The sequence below is a fragment of the Camellia sinensis genome, chromosome 4, assembly GCF_055761805.1.
Source record: "Camellia sinensis isolate YWXY chromosome 4, ASM5576180v1, whole genome shotgun sequence".
NCBI classification, from domain to species: domain Eukaryota; kingdom Viridiplantae; phylum Streptophyta; class Magnoliopsida; order Ericales; family Theaceae; genus Camellia; species Camellia sinensis.
The window spans coordinates 65,285,392-65,306,930 of NC_138964.1; the positions used below are offsets into that span (position 1 = coordinate 65,285,392).

General features: G+C 37.2%; 1 protein-coding gene across 2 annotated transcripts; it reads right to left on the reverse strand.

Annotated features, from left to right (window-relative positions):
- Positions 1-3,029: 3,029 nt before the first annotated feature.
- LOC145824695 (regulatory-associated protein of TOR 1-like) lies at positions 3,030-16,909 on the reverse strand. 2 transcript variants are annotated; one of them, XM_082925087.1, is made up of 8 exons: positions 16,532-16,909; positions 8,319-8,388; positions 7,348-7,357; positions 6,383-6,484; positions 4,537-4,620; positions 4,312-4,422; positions 3,646-3,978; positions 3,030-3,554 (listed from the first exon to the last, which is right to left on the reverse strand). In XM_082925087.1, the coding sequence occupies exons 1-8, from the start codon at positions 16,779-16,781 to the stop codon at positions 3,375-3,377; spliced, it is 1,140 nt and encodes a 379-aa protein (XP_082781213.1). In that variant the 5' UTR covers positions 16,782-16,909; the 3' UTR covers positions 3,030-3,374. The 2 variants fall into 2 exon arrangements, with proteins under 2 accessions (XP_082781213.1, XP_082781212.1); XM_082925086.1 differs by having other exon boundaries at positions 3,646-3,987.
- Between the last annotated feature and the right edge of the window lie 4,630 nt (positions 16,910-21,539).

Below are 21,539 nucleotides of genomic sequence, written 5' to 3' on the forward strand. Positions count from 1 at the left end.
TACCCTTGTTGTATAGTGATCCGAACATGTGTCCGTGGATGTTGGTGGTTGATTATTATCTTGTTTACATCTTTTTTTTTTTTTTACTACTACATATTTGAGTTATAGGATGTGTTGGGCGGTTTTGTTTCAGGTTGGTTGAGTTTAGAAGCCAAAACTAGTTGCCCAGATTTTGACCTGTACGCTCGAGCGGAGGTGTTGGCGCTCGAGCGGGGAATACACCCATCCAGTATTTGTTGTGCAGTGTTGTACGCTCGAGCGTAGGTTTGGCAGCTCGAGCGTAGGTCTGTTTCTGCAAAAGTGCTGAGCGAGTGCATTCTGCGCTCGAGCGGGAGGTTGGCCGCTCGAGCGTAAGTCTGTGAGTGGCCGCTCGAGCGGGGTGTTTTACGCTCGAGCGGAGACCTGGGTTAAAGACCCGAAGTTGTGACTTTCCAAATCACTTTTTCACTTTCTCTTCTCTCTCTTACTTTTCCAAAATCACCATTGTTGAGCCTCTCACTCTAGACTCTACCTTCTCTCTAGGTTTTGATCTAGTATGAGTGATTTTCTCACCTTTGGCCTTTACAAAAAAGTTGTTGATCGTCGAGGGCTTCATTTTAATCTGAAAATCTCGGGTTTTGGAGCACGTTGAGTTTTGTCTTCTTCTCCCTTGGAGCTCCGAATTTGAGGTAGGGATAACCTACTCCTCTCTATGGGTTTTGTCTTTAAATTTTGGTATTTTGAGATGTTGGGCTTGGTTTGGTAATTTTGTGAAAGATTGGGACTTTTGTGTAATTTTACAAAAGTTGGGGTTTTATTCATAATAAAACTAGATGCATGTTTGGCATAGAAAAATGGAATGATTGTTGAATCATTGATGAAAATGGGACCTAAGGGTTGAAATGGTAATTGTGGAAAATGGCCTAATTACATTGTTTAATTAATTGGGATAATTAATTGGTGAGAAATGAGGAAAAGAAATGTTGATTGAATATCCATTTGTGCATTTATTTTCTGTTTTAGAAATAACTGCTTTGGGCTATCGGTGGAGGATAGTCGGGATTGTTGTAGACAATGCATGATGATTAAGTAAACGGAAACTAATCAATGGAATGTGTCATGGAACTTGACAGTTGATAGAATACATTAATTGTATGTATTGTGTGATTGTATATAGAACCAATGTGTTTATATACGTTATGTGTAGAGGAGGAGATAGGGGATGTACTCCGCGGTTTAGGGGAAGATAGGGGATGTACCTCTAAACCGGATAGGTATTGGGAGGAGATAGGGGATGAACTCCGTAGACAGAGCTCATATGCTTGTCTAGAGAAGTGAAGATAGAGCTCATATGCTTATCTTTGTGAAGTGTGGATACAGCTTGTATGCTTATCTGTGGATATTGTTGATATACATATATGTTGAGAAGTGTGGATACAGCTTGTATGCTTATCTGTGGATATTGTTGATATACATATCTGTTGAGAAGTGTGGATACAGCTTGTATGCTTATCTGTAGATATTGTTGATATACATATCTGTTGAGAATGTGAGATATAGTTTTTATACATATCTGTGGAAATGATGATAGAGCTAGTATGCTTATCTGTTGTTAAAAGGAAAATGAAAAGTAATTGGGACTTGTAAGTCGTTGACATAAATATGTTATTTATGTGACTGTATCAGTGTTGACCAACTATCAATTGCTAATGTTTTAGTCATTGTCCATGGTTGGTTTAGTGTATTTCTACTGGGCTGTGGCTCACCCTATATGGGAATATCATTTTCAGGTGCAGGAAGCATGCCACCTCCAAGGACATAGCTGGGAGGCTAGTGGCGGGCATAGTTTTGTCGTTTTACTTTTGATGTATTACATGTAATTTCAAGCCAAGGGCTTAATGTGTAAACGAGTTAGAACTCTTTGTTGTAACCAAGTGTTAACTTGGAAAGCTGTAAGCCCGTAGGGCATTTTGTTATGAGGTTAACATGTAATACTTATGTCTTGGAATTCTAATGAATGAAAGGAATGCGGTTAGTTTAAATGTAAATTCATGTCTTATCTGATGGGTTTATTGTTATTATTTTGAGGGCGTTACAGCACCTACTTGGGACGTGCATAATTATGTTAAATGATCTCTATGTATGAGGTTTAGGTTTGTATAGGTTTTATCCATTACCATTGTAAGTTCCAAAATAAAGAGTCCAAGTCAAATGATTTATAGGAAGCTTTCATTTTATCCATTACTTGGGACTTTCATTTTATAGGAAGCTTGAATATTACGAAAATGATTTCTCATCTAATCACCATAATTACTAAGGTAAGATAAGAATGCAAAATAAATCAAAAATTAAAATGTGTCAAAATTATCAAAAAGCAATAGTCATGTAGAAAGAGGAGGGGCAAAAGCAAACCTGTATGCCCAACAAAAGTATGCACACATGTCCTTCCTTTCCAAAGCTTTAGAGTTGTGTCACTTGAACCGCAATTACCATAAAACATAGTCAATAAAATGGAATTATACCTAAAGCAATTTGATGGTTGAGATAATGATTAAGAAAGAAAATTAGGAACTTGAAAGCTGGATAAGAAGAAAGAGTATATGAGAAGAAGAGGAATATGCCTTCACAGTCACACCATTGAATTGCCGTGCCTCTTTGTATTTGAATTAACTATACCTGTAACAAGCTCGCCTGAAACCAACTTTATAACAGCTTGAATGGCTGCCTTATGAGCCTCCCAAGACTCAATGGGTTGACCTTTTCTCCACCGTCATAATGTACTACAATGATAAGCCACCAATGATTAAAAAAAAAATGTCATTCATTTTCTCAAAGTGGCAAATTGGCCAACAAGATCAAGAATTAAACAAATAAATGCAAAATAGTAACAAGAAGCATGGAAGTTTGCACATGCAATAGTCAACAATGAGCAACCTATGGTCAATCCACTATTAATTCATAATTTTAGGAGACCAAGAAATTTTATTACGTTTCAAAAAATTTATGAATTTTCTCTACAATTTCCATAAATGGAAAATAAAGTTAGCAAATAGACGAATCACAAAGCTTATTTTTTCATTTCGTAAATAAATAAACTGTTGCATTAATATCTACCAAGTTGAAATGGAGGAACATAAAATAGTTAAAACTCAAACACAAGAATATGAAACAAGCATATTTTTGCAGCAAAATATCATTATATTTCATGATATTTCTGTAAGTTGTAGAATGCTCTATCACTCTCACACACATGCTCTCTTGCGCATAAATAAAGGGATTGGGAAAAAAAGCTCTAACAGAATGCAGCATGTGGAATCATCCAGTGAGGTGACACCCCATTTCACCCATTCTGTCACCCAAATCCAAAGGGGCCATACTTGCAGCAGCAAAGTTCTTCAACAAGTTTGAGTCTCTAAAACTGCTATTTCTAGCATGTGTAGCCTCTGAACTATACTAATTTCATCCTTCATCTTCTTGTTGTCCTGAATTTCTTCACTAATTTCACTCCAATCTTCACATGAGTCAGATCCACTTTCAAGTAGGTTGCTTAATGCAAAAGTAGCAGAAGCCCTAACCTGAAACAAGGCATACGGACAGTAAGATGGAGTTCTAAATAATTACTCATTTTCAAACCTAAACATTGAGCCAAAAAGAATGAAAGAGGACCTCAGGTTGGGGATCCGACAATAGTGCATGTAACTTCAGTGCATCTGCTCGCAAAGCTATAACCTGCGCCTTAGGACAATCCTCACAGAGCTTTTCTAGACAGAGGCAAAGCCACTGAAGAAGAAGAGGCTCAGTTTGGACATCATTTGGTTGAAGATACCTCAAGCACAGGTGTATAAGATCAGTATTAACACAAGCTTCATGTCCCTGTCTATGCCCATCCACAATGACAGTCAAAACAAATGTAGTCATTGCTCGCTGTTTAGGACATGCATCAATGCTATCAAGAAATTTGATGAAATAAAAGTGCCCTCCATCCTTTACCAAATCAACCTGACATGACTATTATGCCATGGGACAAAAATGAAGAATGTCAAGAAAAAAAAATCAAGAAAAATACATTAAAAGCCATCCATGTTTGTGTGAGTGTGTGTTGTCTCGTCATATTACAGACTGGAAACACATCTTCTGATACTAGAAGTTTTTGTATTCTTCAACACAGAGGAACATTTAGTGTAAGAGAGTCTATTTTATCAACCAAAAGTTGAATCAACAACATCAGATAGGAAGGATGAATGGACTTCTCACACCGGAAACATGTGGACTCCTCCTCACTTGTTTATGACTTGCCAAAGACATACACATATATAACGACTAACAAATTACCTTATCAAATGCAAGGATCTTTGTCCATATGAATACAAGACCTTGTCTCAGGTCTGCTGCTGGTGTTTTAAGCAACTTGAGCACACATGGAAAATTTCCAACTGACAAGATCTAGATGCATAGCAAACTGCTTGCATAAGTACAGTACAAAATGACAGCAAACTGGACTAGGGTTGAAATGAGGAAGAAAAAGATAAAAAAGAAGACAAGCATTAGAAAAGTTACCAGATTCACAGCCCAGGGACCCATATCAAGGAATCTTCCAAGAAGGAACAGTGCTTGGAATCGATGACTTTGACTGAGCAAAACCTAAAATAATTTGGTAATTAAATTTATTTTTTTTTTTAAAAAAAAAAAAAAAAGAAGAGAGAGAGAAAGAACAAAAGTAAAAATAAATATGACAAAGCATCAACTCACTGCCCTATTAAAGTCAATATCTACTGTAAATTGTAGACCATCATGCCTTCCCTCGTAGCCACAACTTGAACCATATGCATATGGCTCCAATCCATTGTCCCACATGACAGATGGGTATTTATTAGTCACACATCTTTATTCTAAAATAATACAAAAAGCATGCATCGCTACAGCCCAAATAACTGAATTAGTACCAGTGCACAGTGATATTATAGTTGCTTACCCTATTTAATAAACTTTTGTTTAGTTGTTAACACATAGATATCTTCAAAATAGCACAGTAAAATCAATTTTAGTTTGGAAGAGGACAAGATAGAAAGATTTTGTAAAGCACTCAGCATTGTGGCTCACAGGTTGACAAGTCATCCTAATAATGAACCAAACTCACTCAAAACATAGTCTTATGAACTAATTCAAAAAACCGTGCAGTTAAGTAGACTAAAACATTAATCAACCAATGCGCAACAAGAATGGCTGCACAATGCATGGGTTATGAAACTGACTACACTTAAAACAATCTTGTGGAAAAAACCATTGTACTAAAATCATAACTATTGGCACATAAATTTTAACCAAATTTAGGATTAGATTCCAAGTTCAATGGGGTGATGGGACTCTAAAATTCAAATCCTTTGAACCTATACAACTGACATGTGGTGTCTACAAAGTTCAAAAGACAACTTGCTCAACCAAGTGGTGGCGCACATGTAGAGCCTACGATGGAAAGGCTACAGGAAAACAACACTAAAATGATCAATACGATCAGTTGAGATACCTGATAAGATACAATAACATCGCATTTAAACGATGTTACTCAAGATCTTCAAGTCTATACAAGTCGAGTGACACATGGAGCCTACAAAATTCAAAGGACAATGCATTCAATCAGAGGATGACATGTACAGAGCCTACAAGAAGGAAGCTACAGAGGATAAAATCCAGAAGATCAATATAGTTAATCATGTTTGATATGATAACATTATGTTCAAATTTGAACAGAGTAATCATAAAATTCGAAATTCAAACTGAGGATAAGAGTCGCTTATCATGTAGACGTCCCTTTATAAATATGAGGACCATCACATACAAGAGGTGACAACATAAAGACGATGAGAAAGACGAGAATCAAGAGAATTCCAAAGCTGAGAGTTCTGAGAAAGTTAGAACCTAGAGAATTGCATACAAACCCATTGACTGTACTTGGTGTATTTAGAGGGTTTAAATCCCCGAAACTTTAATGAAATAATTCTTTTGCTTAAATTCTCTCCTCTCTTTTTTTTTCTTCAACTTTTCTATTCTTCATTAATTGGAGGTCTCAATTGTTTGAAGTGTGTAATTAACAATTTGGAATTCAAATTGGAAATAGGAATCCACAATAAACAATTGACACTGTTTAGCCTAAATGAGACTAAACAGTGGATGAAATGAATTTTGAAATGTGTTAAAACATTTCACGTTTCGAAATTTGCATCTACAATAACCTTTAGATGATAAATGAAAGAGGATTCAAAAAATAGAAAGATTATTACAGAATTGGATAGTGTACGGATATATTCTTTCCTATTGTTGGTGTACTCAAATAACTTATTCATAAGTCACTAAGAATATAGAAACTACAAGTTTGCAATACTGATAAGGGCATCTAAAGTCTCACCCAAAGAACAATTGGCAATTGCTCTGGTGGCTTCTTATGTTGGGACCCAGAGTCAAGCCACACCTCAAAACCTGTTAGTTGTTCATTAAAAAATGAGCTTGGCTGCAATCAATAGGAAAACACATTATACTTTCATGATAATTGCTAATTTATAAGGACAGCAACTAAAATATCCAGTTTGATAAAAAAATTCCAGATCTTATTGTCACTCAATAATCGCTACACAAAGATGGCAGTTTCTATCTGTGTGTGAAGTCTACTATGCTTTAAAAATTCAAAATGCCTGCACATAGCATAGGCTCTAAGGCAATTGATTTTAGGGAAAGGCTATCATGTGCTCCACAAAACATGTGCATATGGTATGCACCTTATACAAACAACAAACAAAAAATAATAATAATAAAAATCAAGTTCAAAGATTTGTATATCAATATGAAAACAAAAAGGAATCTGAAATTTACAATAGATCTATGTGAATCACAACAAACAACAAATCTTTACAACTGTAAATTTATAAGAAATAAACAAAAAAACAAAAAAAACTGCTATGATAAGCCATCAAATGAAGGCAAACCTTCCTTTAAAAAGTGAAAAGTTAATCGAATTCCTAGGACTAGAAATTTGTCATACATTTACTACAATAGTAAGAAGTAGGAGAACTCACTATTGTTTTCTACAAGCTTTGATGAGTTCAACCTGCGAGAAGGCATGGAACTCAAAAGCCGCTGATAATCTGGAAGTAGAGACAGTGAGACAAGAAAATAGACAGATGCAAATGGAGGTGAATCTTTCAAATGACTGGAAATTTTAAAGAAAAAGACAAAAACAAGTTTGTTAGCCACAGAATCAAACACACATGCACACACAAACAGCAGACACACTTATTTGCTGAACAATGATACTAAATTATAGGGTAAAAGGAAATGAAACTGAATAAGGAAGTACACATTTGGACAGATCAATACCTTGGGTATACTAGCAGTCTAGGAAGCACGGATACGGATACGGGATACGGATACGATACGATACGGATACGGCGATACGACAAAATTTGAAAAATTAGGATACGGGTACGGCGGGGATACGTTCATAAAAAATATTATTTTAACAATTTTTAGTAATGCAATATGCATAAAAATAAAACCTAAAGCAAAAGATAACTTGATAAAGAAGAAAAATTCCTATAAAACTAAGAGTCTTCAAGGTCAATAGCTTCAACTTGTTCCCCTTCATCAGTGAATATCACAGACCTTAGCTAAAGCCAAAAAACCATTCTTAAATAAAAATTTCAGCAAATATACTTTTTTAAGTCATCAATGATAGCCTAGGAAGCACGGATACGGATATGGTGATATGGGGATGTGGATATGGCGATATGTCAAAATTTGAAAAAGTATGATACAAGTACAGCGGGGATACATTCGTAAAAAAAAGAAAATTATAATTTTAATAATGTAATATGCATGAAAATAAAACTTATAAATTAATAAATAAAAAGAGGGATTCCTATTAACCTAAAAGTACTCAAACATTCATAAAACATCCAAAACTAAAAGCAAAAACAAAAGCAAACGCAAATTAAACATCATCATTACATGCCAACACCAAAAAAAGAATGAGAGTAGAGAGAAGAAACGTGAGAGAGTGAGAAAGCGAGAGAGAAGTGAGAGAGACAACAAGGATACATCAATTTGACAAATTCTATTACTTTAACTCTCACTATATTCCTCTTATCAAAGAACTAAATAAAATATTATAAGTAATATGTAACTTCGAGTATCCGATACTTCAAAATTAAGTATCCGATACTTCAAAATTAATAAAAAATTAATTAAGAAGTATCCGATACGTATCCGCGAGTATCCGAGGAGTATCGGTATCTGATAAGTATCCGATACGGATACGTCACCCTTTTTGAAGTATCCGTGCTTCATAGCTAGCAGTGTTACGCAGCTCCTCTGTTTTGCTCAACTTCATTCCAGAAAAAAGCTCGTAAATAAGACAACCTATATAACAGAAAGATTAGATTGTGAACAAGAACCTATATAGATTATACCAAAGATTAAGCAACAAAATGAGATGAAATACGAATACCCAAGAGTTGACAAAGGCAGAGAAACTCAACATAGTAAATAAGATTGGTTGCTCTCCACATAAAAAGTTTCATTACCATTAGATTCTGGTTCCTAAAAATAGCAGTCAATCCTAATCACTATGCACAGAGTGCTCGAATCGAATTCTTATGAAAAGCAGCAGTAAAGCATAATGCATGAAATGACTACTGGCTGTCTGATAAAGTTTGTGAATGTGAATATGAATGTTGTCTTACATGTTAAAACCTCCCGTTTAACTTTTCCATACAGGCAAATGAATTCAGTATACACAAGCCTCCAAAGTAATCTTAAATGTACATCAGTATTAAGCAGATATAATAATTCAAGGAAGTTCATGGTAAGTAAAATGCGTAGATAAAATGCATTCTCATGGATACATAGACATTCATGACCATTTATCCTAAAATAATAATGCCTGCTGACACTCACGCATTATGAAGAGATAACTTACAATCCATTTTATGGTCAAATTGATAAAGTACTATACAATACCTACAAAGGGGGCAATTTTAACCAGGGCAACAAATAGAATGAGGAAGTAACACTAATGCCTCATACACCCAGTTGCCCCGACCCCCAGTGACACCCAGTGAGGTGGCACTCACGTGATAGTCACGTGACTGGGGTGTAAGACCAAACAAACAGGTTCCATTTCATTTGAAATTTTCCCCCCTCCCCCCTCAAACAACGGTGCCCTCCCCCCTGAAACAACGGTAACAGGTACTGACCCCCCACTCCGACGCCTGACTCCCACTCCGACGCCGGCGACCAGTCCTTCCCTTCACTCCGACACCGACAAGCTCGTTTCCTCCCTTCACTCGCGAATCTCTCTGTCTCTCCTTCCCTTCACAGCAGCTGTATGTATATCTGAGTATATATATATATGTATATATCTATTTATTATCTGTGAATTTTCTATCTATTATCTGTGAAATTTCCTTTTGATTTGGGAATTGTGGCATTTTCATTTACGAATTGTGGCCTTTTCAGTTGGAGTCTTTCATTGCGTAAAACGTGTTCGATGAAATTCCCCAACGAAATGTTTAATCAATTGGTTTAATTTCTCCAGTGCATAATTTCTTCATTAAATCAATTTCGTAATTCATCTTGATTATACAGAAATTTCTGTGCATAATTGGTTCATTTGGTTAAATTTCTGAAGGTGCATAATTTCTTCATTAAATCAATTTCGTAATTCATCTTGATTATACAGAAACATCTTCAGATGTGTTTGTTTCTTCTTGCACGTAAGTTTTTATCTCCATTTGGGTAAATGTGTCTTCTCATATTTGAGGCATCGTGCTATGATGCATGGTGATTTTCCTTTTCGTCTAAGTGAAAATATTGTGAAAGTATTTTCATGGTCATTGGCTCATAATAAGATTAATGTCAATGATTTGTTTTAAAGGAGACCCCCCAATGACTCTTTGCTTCCACAGTTGTGTAGCTTGTCATGTAGGACGGATGAGGAAAGTATTGGCTATCATTTTTTGCAATGTCCGGTGGCTTTATTGTTCTAGGGGAAATTGCTTTATATGGTGGATGTGGTGTAGGTGTGACTCCTCCCTACAACATACAGATGCTTTTGATTTAGTATACGGGATTTGGTGCCAATAGCAATGCACATGCTCTTTGGGATTGTGTAACTTTTGCTATATTTGGAAGATTTGGTTGGAAAGGAATGCATAGATAACATTAGGTGACCTGTACAACCCCAATAAGAACCATAATAAAGCCCAAAAGTTGACAATATAACATAAGTTGACCCAGCTGATCACAAAAAAAAAAATTAGTTGACCCGGGCAACCCATGTCTAGAAAATGTTAAATTTACCAAAATACCTTGCTCTTTAAAATTACATATATTCATGTGTGTGTGTATGTAAAGATTATCATATTAACACTTAATTTGATTTTTTTTTTTTAAATGATATTAATACTTAAAATCTAGATAATCATAAAATAGGAGTCTACTAAATGTCTAAGACTAGGCCCAACAGTGAAATTACTCTAATATGCAAAGTCTTTCTTCTCTTAAATTTAACAGCATCGTTCTTATTTTTGTGTTTTCTTTATCTTTCCTCTCTCCATATGCTCATGGAAGGGGTGGTGTTGGGTTGGCTAACTCTTCCATCAGCATTACTTTTTTTTATCATTTATGCATATCTAATCCTGAGTTATATGTCAGGGAAGATGCATATTTGTCAAGAATGCCTGTTTCAATTATACAGTCCTGGTATCAATGAGAAGGATATATCAAGTCTATGGCTGACGTGATACACATGATACACACATGATACTTTCTCCCCATACAGTTGCACTGCACAGAGTCATGCACCAAAGCCTTTACCATACACAGCAGCAGACCTCATTTTTTATTGTATTTTTTTAGCAGTGCAGACACAAAAATCTACAACCCAAAAATCTGCTAATTAGCATGCCTCTAAGCTACAGCAAACAGCAATACACATGATGCTAATTAGCATGCCTCTAAGCCATAGAGTCATGCATTAGACCACAGGGCTTTCCCAATGCAGCAATACACATGATGCTAATTACACACAAGATCATTAACAGAGAAACCACAGCCTTGATCCACATTTTACACCCAATCCTATAGCAACACCCTAGATCAGCAGCATACTTTCTCCCCATACAGTTGCACTGCACAGAGTCATGCACCAAAGCCCTTACCACACACAGCAGCAGACCTCAAAGCATTCATTTTTTATTGTATTTTTTAGCAGTGCAGACACAAACAAGATCATTCCACAACAGACTCCATAAGATCATAACTATGTTGCTTGAATGGTAGACCATAACCCACACCACTGAAATACTCCAATATTGCTGGTAGGCACCAAAACCAACCTTAACACACACCAGTGAACCACTGAACCACAACACAGCACAAAGACTTGAGCCTAAACCAGAGAGCAGACCAACAGATCAGAGAAACCAACAGAACAGACCAACCCAGAAACCCACAACCAGCAACTGAATAGAAGAGGCTAAACCAGGGAGCAGACCAACAGATCAGAGGGGCAAATTTCAAAACAACGGAGGAATAAGACAAGTAGCATTAGTGACCTCAGCATTCATCTTCTGTATACAGAAATTTCCTCCATTTATGTATTATTTTAAATTGAATATATAAGATCATTTGAATATATAAGATCATTCATCTTCAGCATTCATCTTCTATTTTTAATTGCTATTTGTCCCTCTTTGCAGATGTCAACTTCAAGTGTTAGTGGCAGTAGCTCAGGTTGGTTGACATACGTGAACAGAATTTGTCGTACATGTAACAAAAAAGCCACCATCAAAATATCACAAACCGAGCTAAACAAGAACAAGTTATTCTACTATTGTAATGTTTGTGGTTTTATCGGATGGTGTTTACCTACGAATCCAGAATATGGAGGTCATCAAATTCAAACAGACGAAGTCCCAACTGTTGGCGAACAAGTTATGACCGAACGACTTCAAGCTATGACTGAACAACAAATACAGCTGACGGAACAACTTCGAATTCAGATCGCAAAGATGCAGAAGTTGATATATATGTTGTCTGTGTTGTTTGTAATTGGTGCCTTTAAACTTATGAATATGTAATAAGTAGAAGTACATGTCTCCTTGAACTTGTTGACGTAGACTTCATACTTTTGTGATGTTTTGGAGGAAGTCATGTTTTCTTGTGTATTGAAACCTACTTATTGTACCTCTTTTGTTGTTAGTGGAATGGAAAATGGCTTGTTCAAATTTGTACACTTTCTTCATTACGCATTGAATGGACATTGTTAAATACAGGAAACTATTGAATACAAGGTAACTATTGTTGAATACAGGTAAACTATTGAACATGGTAAATTGAACATGCTAAATAAACACTATATATTAAATAACAAAGTTTGAAACTCATAATAGTAGACTACATAATATTCAATCTTCTCAACATCAAAGTACATGAAGTAGTGACTACATAGAAACTACATAATTTCCAATCTCAAAAACAAACAGTTGGAATACATAGAAACTAGTCAAACAAGTCTGTAATATCTAAGTTTCCCGATGCAGAACCATAAATCTGAGTTGGAGCACTCATCAAACTTCCCTGTGTGCCACTTATGAAGTCCGATGGAGTAAGAGATGTGCCTCCAATACCATGGGCCACCTATGACAATTCATTGCAAAAAGTACATGTTAGAACAATAGAAAGATGCAAAAGTACATGAAGTACTCTTTCGAATACACTTTGGAAAAGTACATGAAGGCCTCTTTGGAACACGTACCGGTGCATAAATACTATTTTCTGTGCCAACCATATAAGGATAATACGGTGTTTGAGCTTGAGCTTCAGGTTCAAATCGGAGCAACTTAGCAGCCTGCATGTTTTGAAGAATAATTACATATTGAAATGTATGAATTGCTTTTACATACTTCAATATAGTTTGTCAACAAAAACATTTGAATACACAATTTACCTTTGCTTTTGTTTGTTTTTTTGCTGTTGCCTTGAACCGATTAACAATTTGATCTACTTTGGCAACCTTCCGTTTCGTAACTGGACGACCTCTTCGCCTAGCAACCAAAGGACTAATCACTTTCCTACTAGTACCTCCTTGTATAGAACCGGTGTGAATCGGACTTCTTGTTGAACATGGTAAATTACTCCCATAACCGGATTCTTCTTTCATGACTCTCTCCTTGATTTCATCCAACCCAAGCTCTACAATTCTAGTTTTGCCTTCAGAGTTACCAGCAAGTTGTACAATGGCAATCAATTTTTTGTTCATCCTCTCATAGGTACTTGAATTGAAATCGTTCCCAAAGCCGGTATATGTGGTTTTGATGCTTGCGTATTCTCTATCCACATCTTTTCTCCACCGGGGCAAAATGTATTTACTTGGCACCTCATTTATGCATCTTCTGACAAGCACAGCGAGTGAGTGAGCGCACATAATGCCTCTAAACTCAAACAACCGACATATGCATTGAACTTCACATTCAGTTGAATTAAAATAGACAACAAAGTCCATATGCTTCATCTTCTCAGAAACTACCATCGCTTCTTGGACATTATATGTACAAATTGATCCCTCCTCTTTCACAATCACCGCCTGACAGTAAACTAATCTCTGCATCTGTCCTTGAACTTCTTTGAATTTCGCATTGGTGTAGGCTTGCTGAAATTGTTTTTCAAACCCGTATATAGTTAGGCAATCAAACAATTTGTGTCGAGACTTGAAGTCTGCTTTCTTCTCTTTCTCTACCTTATTTCTCAAGGCATTGTCATATTGTTCAACGAATTGCTTCAATGTAGTTTTTGGATTTACATATCCATCAAAAAACGCATTCATACTTTCACTTCGTTGTGTAGTTGACATGCCAGCCCAGAAAATGTCTTTAACATAAACAGGTACCCATCGATTCCGCTCATCATATAGTACCCCCAACCACTCATTATCATAAAGATTGAATGTTGCAAGCATCTCTTCCCATTTACTCTCAAATTCAGCTCTGGTCAAACAGTCATAAACTGCATTTTGCATAGCCAACTTTATGGCTTCATATTGAGCATATCCTTTCAACTTCTCCGAAATTTTCTTCATGATATGCCATAAGCACCACCGATGTCGAGCTTGTGGAAACACAATTTCTATAGCATTTTGCATAGCTCTACACTGATCAGTTATGATAGCTTTTGGCGGATGATTTGACATGCAACTTAACCATGACTTGAATAGCCAAACAAATGTGTTAGTGTCTTCACTAGACAACAATCCACAACCAAGCAAAATGGACTGACCATGGTGATTAACTCCGACAAATGGAGCAAATGGCATGTCATATTTGTTCGTCAAATAAGTTGTGTCAAATGAAACGACATCTCCAAATGCTTCATAAGTCGCCCGACTCCTTGCATCAGCCCAAAACAAGTTTCTAATGCGAAACTCGTCATCAATATCAATCACATAAAAGAATCTCTCACTATGTGCTTGCATCCTCATAAAATAACTTTGAAGTGATTCGGCATCACCTTCCCCAAGCCTCAACCTTCTAGCTCTCTCAATGTAATTTCTTGCGTCTCGCTCGTCAAATGTCAATGACTCATATCCCCCTGCTTCGACAACCATTGAATGAAAGTTCTTAGACACCCCTATCCCTGCTTCATCATTAATTTCTAATCTTCTCTTCACAGGAGTAAGAATTTTCTTATTCATTGCAAAATGACGTGAGTCGGTGGGAATCAAATCATGATTATGCTCAAGGTTAACTGTGGTTAGTTTATATCTCCCATCCTTTTGTACACTACCTCGTACCCTTGCTGTGCAACCAATTTTTGTGGACAAACATGGCTTCAGAGGGTTGAGTTCTGATGTCTTTCTTCTCTGCCCCGCTCGAGAACATTCAATGGCAAAGTTTAGCAATTGCCCATCATCTCCAAAATGTTGTGCTCTATGAGCTATAGCAAATCCGACATGCTTAGCATATTTGCCATAAAATGTGTACACCTCTTCCCTTGAGCTAAAACACATACCCTTTTTAGGTTCTTCAACGTGTTCGCCCTCATTTATTAAAGGATTCTCACCTTCAACATTTGAATCAACCTCCATTTCTCCACTTTGCGTACTGAAATAACAATTAAACAAATATCATTACTGATTATGGAACTAAACTTCATATTTCAGATTTTATATAAACTGTTTACAGATTATGGAAATTATATGAAGTTTGCTACCAAGCTTATGAAGTTGGCTACCAAGCTTACAGATTACAGATTATGAAGTTTGCTACCACAGTTGAGCACAATTACTCATAAAAATTAACTAAATTGTAGTTGAGCATAATGCCCAGATGAAAGATTAGCATATTAATTACTCATCTAAGTTTGCTACCACCTAGACCCAACTCACTAATGGTGATGTTTTTAACCTCATAAATCAGTTTCATACGAAAATTTAAAAAACCATGGTGTTTCCTGATCTTTTCATTATTTTTGTTTTTGAAAAAAAAAAAAATTGAAAAACTGAAAACAGAAATTTTGAAAACAATACCACACTCAGGATAAATTATTACAGGAATTCTGAGGATAGAAAAAAATAAGCATATGAAATTATCTGATCAAATAAGCATATGAAAATAAGCATATGAAAAAAATAAGCATATGAAATTATCTCATCAAATAAGCATATGAAAAATAAGCATATGAAATTTTGAAAACAATACCACACTCAGGATAAATTATTACAGGAATTCTGAGGATAAATTATCTCATCAAATGACATAAAAAAATAAGTCACATAGCAACAAAAAAATTAAGACCAATGGAGTAGCATATAACTGAAAGATTAGCATATGAAATTGATTTTTTACCTCATAAACCAGATTGATGGACAGAGACAGAGCAGAGCAAAACCAGACAGACCAAAATTACAGGAATTCTGAGGATAGATGAGAGCTAGTAATCTGATATGGTGGAGGAGGAGGAAATTTCACAAGAGAGCTAGTAACTGACAGAGCAGAGCAAAACCAGACAGACCAAAATTGCAGAAATTCCGGGCGACTAGCCACTGGTTTTTACAGAAATTCCCGGCGAGCTATGGTGGAGGAGGAGGATGGCGGCTAGAGGTTAGGATAGGCGAGGGAAGACAGACGAGGATGGCGGCGAGAGTTAGGACATACGAGGGAAGACGATGGCCAGAAATTCCCGCTTTTTTCCTCTTTTTTTTTTTTTTTTCAGCTGTGTTTACACATCAGCTGCCACCTCATCACCACGTCACTGGGGGTGGCCACGTCACTGGGGTTGCCACGTCACTGGGTTCAACACTAAAGAGTACCCATAGAAAACCCAGAAAAGGTTCAATTCAATTGCCTCGTACTCATCACCAAACTCCAATTTAATCACATATGGCCTCAGAAGAAACTCCACAAAATCTTCAATTAGAACATTCCCACATCAAAGTAGTAGTTGCATAATATACACAATATATGAGAATCCATGAAGACCCAGAAGAGGAAATGAGTTCAAATACCCGATATTCGTCCCCAAACTCCAATCTGAAGGAGTCTAGAATGGCCTCCGCCGATGTCACTCATCAAGATCAACACATTCTTGGTCTTCTCGGCACCAATCTGCATCATCTCCATCGTCTCTTCATCATCATCATCATCCCGAATGTCATACTTGCGCCTCTTCTGGCTGCTCTCGCCAAATCCACAGACCCCAGCTCTCTGGAACACCGTGTTTATCGACTTCCTCGGCGACGCCACCGTCATCACCATACCTGTACATACAAATCTTTACAATTTGTACATACACGCACAGAACTATGAAAATTCTAACTCACACCCACCAAAAGATATAAAAAACCCAGCAAACCCAGAAAGCAATTTGTTATGGCTTTTGATTGTTTCTTTATTAGGGTTTTTTTTTTTTTGTTTTATAAATTTTTTTTTAGTGTTTGCCGCTCAAAATTTTTATCTTAGCGCTTCTTTTCTTTTTTTTTTCTTTTTTTTTTCAGTCATATCTTTCACGATAGCAATTGTGTGTCGTGAAAAAGTACAATATTTTAAACGGCTGACTTTTGTGCGTCCTGAAAAGTACAATTTTTAACGACTGGCTTTTTGTTAACGACTGGTGTACACGTGTCGTGTATAGTTGATGTATTAACGGCATGTCATATGCACGTCATAAAAAGTTTTATTATTTACGGTTAACATTGCAAGCCGTAAAAAAATCATCATTATTAGCATTCACGACTTACACAATAAACAAGTCGTGATTGGAGAATTATTTACAACATGTAAAAAAAGCAAGTCGTAAAAGTAAGAAACCACGGCTTGCATTTACTGTATGTTGTTGATATGAAGCCGTAAAAACTCAGTTTTGTTATAGTGATTCCAATATCAATATCATAAATTATATAAAATCAACATTTGAGGCATGTATGGCAAAATCCATTTTCTTCCCAAAATCAATTCCAACATTCAAAATCAACGATTCATCCTAACTCAACATCATCTTCCATAACAAAATCATTTTCAAGGATCCATTTGAAAAACCCTTCTTTTGATTTTTATTCAAAACCCTAGATTGTTCCAAATCTCCCAAAGATCTCAATATGGTTTAGAAATAATAAATAACTAACTTAAAACTTATAGAAAGAACGAAAATATCCCTACCTTAAGCTTAGAAGATAATTGGAGGGATGGAAATTCAAAGATGTCGAAATTCAACTTTGCTCCGATTAGAACGAAGCCCTCGTCAAACTCTACCTTTTTAACGAAGGCACACAAGTGAAAAGATCAACGGATTTAGGTGTATTTGAGGGAAAGAGACAAGTTTAGAGAGAGTGAAAGATATTGTGGTTTTGAAATGTTTAAAGAGAGAGAGAGAGAGAGAGAGAGAGAGAGAGAGGTGAAAAAGTGACTAAGAAAAGTGTTTTTACAAACTGATATACGCACAGCTCACTCAAGCGCAACATGTGTCGCTCGAGGGACTAGATACAATAAGTTGTTCCGCTTGAGTGCAAGAAGCTTTGCTTGAGCGAAGAATACAAACTCCTAGTAGTTTTGCAAACCTGCAAAAATACTGGATGTTCACAAAGACCGCTCGAGTGAAGGAATGAAAATCTAGGCAACAAAAGTTTGAAAAACAAGCTATCAACCTGTTTCAAACACAATCAACACAACCCAATAGCTCAACTCAAGAAGAAATAGTGGGAAACAAGGCAAGAACAACTATATAAGGAAAAGAAAACTGAATCCAAAAGTCAAATGGGCCGGGCTTAAACCAGAAATGCTATGACCTTCCCCCTTAAGGAATTTTGTCCTTGAAATTTAAACCAAACATTTAAAACCATGTTTTGACCAATTACAACATTGATAATAATTTCAAATCATCACCATGACCCATTCATCGGCCATCTATCCCTATCAACAAGATAAATATCTGTTCATAACTGGATATACGATTCATATTTTCAAAACATATACAATGTTTATATTACATTAACATAATAATGTCTTAATGCATGTTCAAACATCAATAAAAAAGTCCGGATATTTCTCACGAACGTCCACCTCACGTTCCCAAGTGGCCTCCTCAACCCCATGGTGTCGCCACAACATTTTTAGCAAAGGAATCGTCTTGTCTCGAAAGATTTGGTCTCGAGTATCTAAAACTCTAACCGGTCTCTCCTCATACGAGGCATCCTCATCAACCTCTAATTCAGGCTCATACTTCTGAAGCATACAGATATAGAACACGTCATACACCCAGAAAGCTATGGCGGCAAGGCCAAATGATAAGCTACCTCCCCAATCCGCTCTAGGATCTCAAAAGGCCCAATAAACTTAGGAGACAACTTCCGCTCTTTTCAAACCTCATCAAACCCCGTCTAGGTGATATCTTTAGGAAGACATGATCTCCCACCTCAAAGGACAATGGTCTCCTCCTACGATCGGCATAGCTTTTTTGACGACTCTAACCCGTGACCAACCTTTTGCGGATAAGTGAAATTTTTTCCGTCGTTTCTCGGACTAACTCTGGACCCAACATAGGTGTATCACCCACCTCGGCCCAACACACAGGGGACCTACACGGTCGGCCATACAAGGCCTCAAACGGTGCCGTGCCAATACTCGACTAGAAACTGTTGTTGTAGGCAAACTCCACTAAGGGCAAGTGCATCTCCCACGACCCCTTAAAGTCAAGGACACAACCACGAAGCATATTCTCAAGGATCTGAATAGTACGCTCAGGCTGCCCTGTTAGTCTGAGGATGATAGGCAGTACTGAAAATCAACCTAGTGCCCAAGGCATTTTGTAGTCTCGGCCACAATCGAGTCGTAAAACGTGGATCTCTATCCGAAACAATAGTCACAGGGACCCCATGAAGTCAAACTATGTCCCTAATGTAAAGGTTAGCTAGATAATCTACCAAGTCACTCGTGCGCATAGGTATAAAGTGCGTTGCGCTAACTTGGTCAATTGGTCAACTACCACCCAAATGGCATCATTACCTCGTTGAGTCCTCGGAAGACCCACAACAAAATCCATCGTGATATGTTTCCATTTCCAGCTGGCTATAGGCAAGAATTGTAACATACCCGCTGGTCTCTGATGCTTGGTCTTCACTTGTTGACAAGTAAGGCACTTCGATACGAACATGGCTACGTCCTTTTTCATCCCCTTCTACCAAAACTGACGACTAAGGTCATGATACATCTTTGTGCCTCCCAGATGCACCACAAGACGTGAATGGTGAAACTCTCGAAGTACCTCCTCTTGAGAAGACTTCGGTACAAAAAGATGATCAAGGTATCTAACACTCGAGTCAAAGTACACGTTCAAGCCTTTCTCTACCTTTCCACTGGAGATCTTCTCTCGAAGGGTTTCTACCTCAAGGTCACCCCCCTGTGCTTCTATAAGTCAGCTCACAAGTGTAGGTTGTGCAACTACCAAAAACAAGACTGCTGACTCAACGAACTCCCCAAGATATAAGTCAAACTCGCCAATAGCACCCAATATCTCCCATTCTTAGATGGCAATACTCGCTACACTGCTAAAGGACTTTCTACTCAAGGCATCAACCACTACATTGGCTTTCCCTGAATAATAGTACAACTCAAAGCCATAGTCTTCTATAAGCCTCATCCACATCCTTTGCTTCAAATTTAGATCTTTCTATGAAAACAAGTACTTTAGACTCTTGTGATCAGAAAATACTTCAAACTTCTCACCATAAAGGTAATGCCTCCAAATTTTCAAAACGAAGATCACAGCTGCTAATTCTAAATCATAGGTAGGGTAGTTTCTCTCATGTGTTTTCAACTAACGTAAGCCATAAGCTACTACATTTCCCTCTTGCTTCAAAACACAACCCAAACCATCCCGTGAAGCATCACAATATACAGAATAGCCCAAACCCTTCTCCGAAATAATCAACATTGGAGCAGTGGTACGTCTAGCCTTAAGCTCTTGAAAAGACTTTTCACGAGTCTCATTCCACGTAAACTTGATTCCCTTTCTCGCTAGTCTAGTCAAGGGTGAGGCTAACTTAAAGAAGTTCTTCACAAACTGACGACAATATCCAGCCAACCCCAAGAAACTACGGATCTCAAAGGCATTCTTGGGTTGTTCCCAATCTTGCACCGCGTCTATCTTTGAAGAGCCTATAGTCACTCCTTCCCTAGATACTACGTGGCCTATGAACTTAACTTATTTTAACCAGAATTCATACTTCTCGAACTTAGCATTCAATTTGTGGGCTATAAGCAATTCAAGCACAACTCACAAGTACACCTCGTGTTCCTCCTTGAAGGGTGAGTAAATCAGAATGTCATTAACGAAGACGATTACGAAATGATCTAAAAACTCACGGAATATTCGATTCATTAGATCCATAAACACGGCTGGTGCATTGGTTAGCCCAAAAGGCATCAGTAATAGCTCATAAAGGCCATACCACGTATGAAATGTCGTCTTCTAGATATCTTCCTCCCTTACCCTCGACTGGTGATAACCTAATCTCAAGTCTATCTTAGAAAAACAACAAGACCCCTTCAACTGGTTAAACAAATCATCTATGTGAGGCATTGGGTACTTGTTCTTAACAGTTACCCGGTTCAACTTCTGGTAATCTATACAAAGTCACAACGCACCATCTTTCTTTTTCGCAAAAAGAGCAGGTGCTCACCAAAGTGAAGTACTAAGGCAAATAAAACTCTTATCTAGCAATTCTTGGAGTTGAATCTTCAACTTACTCAACTCAGCGGGTGAAAATCTATACGGTGCCATAGAAATCGGTGTCATGCCAGGCACTGAGTCAATAGAGAATTCAATGTCACGGTGAGGTGGCAAACTGATGAGATCCTCGGAAAAAACATCGGGATATTCGCAAACTACCCTCGGCAACTCAACTCAAACCACATCACACTCACTACCCAAGAAAGTTGCAAGAAGACAACTAAACTCACTTCGACCAGGTGGATCATAAACCGACGACAAAACTCTATCAGCCCGGTCTCCCAAGAAAT